The sequence below is a fragment of the Phyllopteryx taeniolatus genome, chromosome 11, assembly GCF_024500385.1.
Source record: "Phyllopteryx taeniolatus isolate TA_2022b chromosome 11, UOR_Ptae_1.2, whole genome shotgun sequence".
Classification (NCBI taxonomy): Eukaryota; Metazoa; Chordata; class Actinopteri; order Syngnathiformes; family Syngnathidae; genus Phyllopteryx; species Phyllopteryx taeniolatus.
Window position 1 is genome coordinate 13949718 of NC_084512.1, and position 6000 is coordinate 13955717.

General features: G+C 37.6%; 1 protein-coding gene across 2 annotated transcripts in view; it reads left to right on the forward strand.

Moving 5' to 3' along the window:
* The window catches only part of wdr27 (WD repeat domain 27), a 47419-nt gene that overhangs the window by 27130 nt on the left and 14289 nt on the right, over window positions 1–6000 (forward strand). Inside the window, exon 22 of one of the 2 annotated variants that reach the window (XR_009790895.1) lies at window positions 1880–1976. Coding sequence is in view for 1 of the 2 variants with exons in the window: in XM_061790647.1 (XP_061646631.1) it covers window positions 1880–1978 (99 nt within the window). In the remaining variant the exon portion in view is untranslated. Of the gene's footprint in view, window positions 1–1879; window positions 1979–6000 lie in introns of those variants that run through there. The other variant, XM_061790647.1, reaches the window with a different exon arrangement.

A 6000-nucleotide genomic window follows, 5' to 3' on the forward strand; every position in this document is an offset into this window, starting at 1 on the left:
AGCGTGGAAGAGACTGGCGAGACACAACAAGGGAAGATGCTGTGTGAGGCTGCGATGATGCGCAGCCAATCAGCTCACGGGATAAATCCACTCGTGCTCTCATTGGTCGATGTTGCGCCTGGAACCAATCACGTGCCTTGTATGAGTGCCCGTACAGTACAGGCATGTACAAGCATGTACAAAGCCTCTGAGTCAACTCATGTCTTTGTTTGGCATGCAGGGAAACCTTCTCTCGCGCGCATCAACATGAAACAACGCGTCTTTCCGCAATATGGCTGCCGATATGGCAGTATTTATTTATTTATTTATTTTTATGAATATTTTGGAAAAACCCTTGAAGCACTGAAACCGCAAAACGTGAAGCGCGAAGTGGCGAGGGAACACTGTATTTCTTCCATGAAGCAGACACTGTTGACCAGTTCAGGGTGTACCACACCTCTCTCCCAAAGTTAGCTGGCAAAGGCTTCAGCTCCGCAACTCTAGTGAGAATAAGCGGTATAGAAAATGAAAAAGCTAATAATAGAATAAACCAAAGCTGCATTCCTGCTTAACTATAATTATAAATGAAGACATCTGAGGTTTTATATTACATTGAATTGACAAAATGTCCCTCCAGCCAAGTAATGCCCTGTTAGATACCACACGCATCACATGCCTTGGAGAGGAAACACTCTACCCATGGAAGGTTTGCCTTGAGCCTTTTTCGGAGAATCCCAATGCAAAACAGCTGTAGGAATCTGATGAGTCGTCTGCTAACGAAGCTCTATCTCCACATCTGTTTTTATCTGCTTGTGGCACTGAAGCAAACAAATGGCTCTTAAAGTCTGATGATTGCAGCCAGAGAGGAAAAAAACATTGGGCAACTGGTAACACATATTCACGTCTCTGAGAGTTTTCATCACATAGTCAGTGTAAGAGTTCCTAACAAGCTGTCCTTGACCTTTGGGTCATTTTGCTTTCCAATTTCAAGCTTGAAAAATGGGATAACATCACGGTATTGTCATATCATGCCCTAAAACAGGCCTTTCCTGTTTTAGCTCTATACTCAAAATGTAATGAAATATAATTCCTCCTCAAATATGTAAACTCACTAAAATACATATTTTCTGACCACAGCAAAGATATCTAAATTAATGATTATTACCACATCAGATGTTAATTCATTACAACAAATGTGAATCAATCAATATGTCGACTTGACAATCAGTAAAGTAAACAACCTGATACCGAATAAATACTAAAGTTCTTAAAAATAATTTAAGACTTTTAACACTGTTCTCTACAGACCACATCACCCTTTTCCATTATTCCATAGTCCACTTTCTATGCTCAAATGGCTGTATTCCCTCCTTCGACTCACAAATAAGTTGTTTTCTTAAGGCTACAAGTTCGAGTCCCTGGAGTGCTCTCTGTCCTTTCTTTCACTATTGATTCTACTCTAAATATCTGCGTTGATCTCAATATCTGAATAACCAAAGTAATATACTATGATTCTCATATTACTAAAGTGATTTGATTGATTTTGCACTTTCCTTCATAACAGATGGAAAACAGAGAACCCATGTTTTCTTGACACAAACTATACAACAATGATGTGACAGAAAAGGCCATTAAACATGAATGCATGTCACATCTAATAAAAATGGTATCATCATCAGTCTCAAAAGTGAATAAGCTTACTGATGTTATGACGCAATCGCTGTTAAAAACATTGATAATACAATACATAATATACCTGATGTTTTGATTGCAATTGCTGGGCAAACCAGGTTCATAGCAGATTTCCCATTTTCCCAATTCATTTTCTCATTGATATATTTTCTGATCAATAAAAGGCTTTACTTATGAGGGTTCATTTAGTCCATCTTCCTTATTTCAGGTTTATGTGTATGACATAAGAAGCAGCAGCTATCTTCACAAGCTCCAGAGAGACTCTGAGACAGTGCTCAGTGTGGCCTTCAACCCTGCTACTCCACAGGTGAGAGATGAGATCACTTAGTTATTTAATACTAACTAGGGGTGTAACGATTCATTTTAACAAAAGTCCGATTCATATCATGATTTGTGGTTGCCGATATGATTCAAGGATGATATTGGTTCATTTAGAACTGTTCAATACGAAACGATTTTTAGTGTCACTGTGAAATACATACCGGTACATTGATACTGGACAATTTCCTAGATTCCAAGGAATCAAGGTAAAAAATAATTCTGAGAATAACAAACAAAGAAGTAACTGCCAAATACAGTGCCGGGAAAAAGTATTGGCCGCCTTCTCAAATATTTTTGCATAGTTTCCCCACTTTAATGTTTAAGATCATCAAACAAATGTATATATCAGACAAATACAACACAAAGCACAGATCGATACAGTTATATCATAAGAATATAAATCGATACGGGGATGTTGTGAATTAATCTTTACAGCCCTTACACAAACCTTATGGTACATACACATACAGTATCAAACATTTGGAGCATGCCAGATGAGATACTGTACATTGTGATTGTATATGACCATGCATTGTGCTCGTACAATACATTGTGGAAAAAGGAAGGAATTGCATCATCACAAACACAACTACATGCATGGTAAACGCTGTTTGATGCTAATGACGTCGTCCTCGTCGTCGTCATGGTAACTATAGCGTCACAATACAGTGACGCCAAGTAAACCTCACCACTGAACTAGCATAACTCGGATTTATTGCAGAGGAACTCGTACAAGATTTTACTGTCTAGTCAAATACAGTATGTTACCATGACCATACCATTAATTCTTCCCACTGTTCCATGAGATGTGTTGTCATTTGGAATCAAGGTCATCTGTTATAAATCTACAGGCCCTTGTGTGTCACGCTACTTTTGCAACAATGCTACATTCATATTACCCAGTGGAAAGTTTGATACATGACCACTAGCTGGCTGAATTACAGTAATCTCCACAGTTGGGAGACGCACTTCATCAATCAGTGCTTGCTTGCTCTCTGTCATAACTCCTGCATATTTTATTTTGCTTGTTGGTTCTAATGTTGGGTTTTCTATGCAGGAGTTAGACAGATAAAATTGTGATTTTAAGAAAATATTTATACTAGTTTTAAAATCATACTATGGCAAACTGCTCACTAATTTACCTTCGCGGCGCAAAACAAGTCTCACTGGTGTGATTTTAGCAGTCAAATGCTCATTCTTATTTGAGCTGTCATTTCAACATAACACTACGTACTTATAACATTTATTCAGATATATGTAAAGACCTGACTAACTGGTAAAATAAGAGATGTGCAATCAAATGTGCTTACATGCATGTGCACACACACACACACACACAGCATAGACTGTCGCCATAAGATCATGTCAACACACGTATAGTACTGTACATTCTTAACTGACAGACATGTACGTTACACGTGCAGCTATTTTATTAGCATCACTTACTCAACGTAATTTGTCAACATATATCTTGTTATTATCTCAGACATGTACGTTACACGTGCAGCTATTTTATTAGCATCACTTACTCAACGTAATTTGTCAACATATATCTTGTTATTATCTCTCATCCTAATCAATATAAAGTACAGTCCATAATTTATGTGAGCACCTTGGAGGGAATATTACTTCATCCCATATGTTTTTTTTTTGTTGTTTTTTGACCTTGTTTTACTTTAAATGTATTGTACTGTACAGAGGAAAGTTGGCTTGTGCTTGAGGATGTAAATATTGGGGGAAAAAAGTGTTATTATTATGTATTGTGTTATTTCTACTGCTGGAAAATATTTGTACCCCGAAATATAAGGTTTTTGTTCTTTGTTTTTAAGAATTTTTGAATGCACAATTTAAATGAGATCCAATACAGATACACAATTAGTCGAATTTTAATCCTGATCTCGATTTTGGCTGCCAGGATTAAATGAGCCTGATCGTCGGCAATCTTTTACATTTAAAGTGTGTACTGTTGCATATGAAAAGTGCTTCATTTGCAGCAGTGCCCGCAACATAGTCAGCCAGCCACCAGGGGGAGAACGTATTGTTAAGGCTTCATTAAGGGCCGGCGCCACGTCCCGAGGCCATCTGGGCCAACCGCCTCTCAGCACGTTGGTGGAGAGTCAGTGTGTCACGGTAAGACACTATTTACAATTGTTGTAGCAGCTGACTTTACTTCAAGTTTTACCTCAACTGACCGCAATGAAACAACGCCATTGAGTAAATAGAGAGGGAAATCACCACTTGTGGAGTTCTTTGCAGTTTGTGACTGTGCATAACTGACCAACGGTCAAGCAGAACAACGGAGACGTACCCGTCCTTGGCAATTCACTGAATTGACGATGATTTTCAAATGAAAAGTCGGTGCTTGCTGCCTAATGTTACTGCGTTTTATGCATTAACAATATTTGCTTCCATTTATTTCCAATACGTGATTGCACTTTGTTATAGCATATTTATTCAGTTAGCCCTTGGTAAAGTAAAACTTTTTTGGGTACATTTATTTTTTACAACCCCAATTCTAATGACGTTGGGACGTTGTGTTAAAGTATAAATAAAAACAGAATACATTGATTTGCAAATCATGTTCAACCTATATTTAAATGAATACAATACAAAGACAAGATATTTAATGTTCAAACTGGTAAACTTTATTGTTTTTAGCAAATAATCATTAACTCAGAATTTTTTAAAAACAAACATCTCTCGGTATGGAAGATTATCAAGATGTACTGTATATCATTCACTCGAGAGGCCAGGTGTGCTTAATGTTATGGCTGTTGGGTAAATTTCCTAGTAACCTAAACAATACTCATACAGTTGCCAAAACTGCCCCTCGTTAGACTTTTAAAAGTCATTGTAAAATCCCATTTCCCTTTCTTCCAATTATTTTCTAAAGAGCTAATGTAATAATCAAGTAGCTCCTTGTTAAACGTGACTGACTTAAAACGGCTGACAATTCATTTGTTATTTTATGAGTCCTGCAAATTGTCTAAGATAACTTAGTTATACTTTGTCTTGTACAGGGAAACTAAACAATAAGATAAAAACAGTTTGCCCAACCTGTGCTCATCTTGCTTTTTTAAGGCCATATCTCTGGGCCAGATGTTGTCTATATTTATTACTGTGAGAACTCTCCAGCACAAGGCCCAGACAGATAATGCAATGCATATTTTCCACTCATTTACCACTCATGTTTTCCACCCTAATACTCAGAAGACCATCAAGGCAGGCCGATCCACGTCTGTAGTTTATTTCCTTAGGTTTATCACTGAGTTTATAACGCTGTTCTGAGAAATCCCAACATTTTGCTTTTACTTTGCTTAGTTGTCCTGTCTTTCACAGTTTGAGGATTTCAGGTGTCATACATACCTCTGTGAATTTGTGTAAGCTCCTCTATTGGATCTGAATGTGCAACCAGAAGTGTTTACTTGTAAAGTACGTTCGCATATGCAACAGAATGCATACTGATGCTGTTGTTTTGATGCATGGTTTTTCTTTTTAGTTTTTGTGAGAGGTAGCTTTCCAATCTAAGCACTGCCTGAAAACCAATGCAGTTTCAATGTTGTGCCTGCACTCACTCCCTCCTATGGAATTTAAGTGCTTCAGTATCATATATAAAGGCAAAGCAAAAATGCTACAGCTAGCCCGGGGCAAATCAACAGCTAATTCTGAGAAACACGTTACTGGGTCAAACAAGGGTAATAGGCTCAGTGGAGCTGTGCTTTATTTGGGTTACTGTGATAGCTGTGTTTTTTAATCTGAAGCTGTTGATAGCTCCTCTCATGTTGTTCCAGACCAGAGATGGAAAACATCTTCATCACATTAAAAATCTATACAATAGGCTAGAAAAGAGTGCAAATCGTTGCCGTCTGTTTTTTTTATGTTCAATGCAGTGTCCCAATTTTCTTTCATTGACGTTCTCTCAAGGCGTGATTTAGATTGTGATTTAAAAAAAAAAGTGGATTCATGCTGGTCACTGATGGTGTAGTGGTATAATCGCCTGACTTTGGT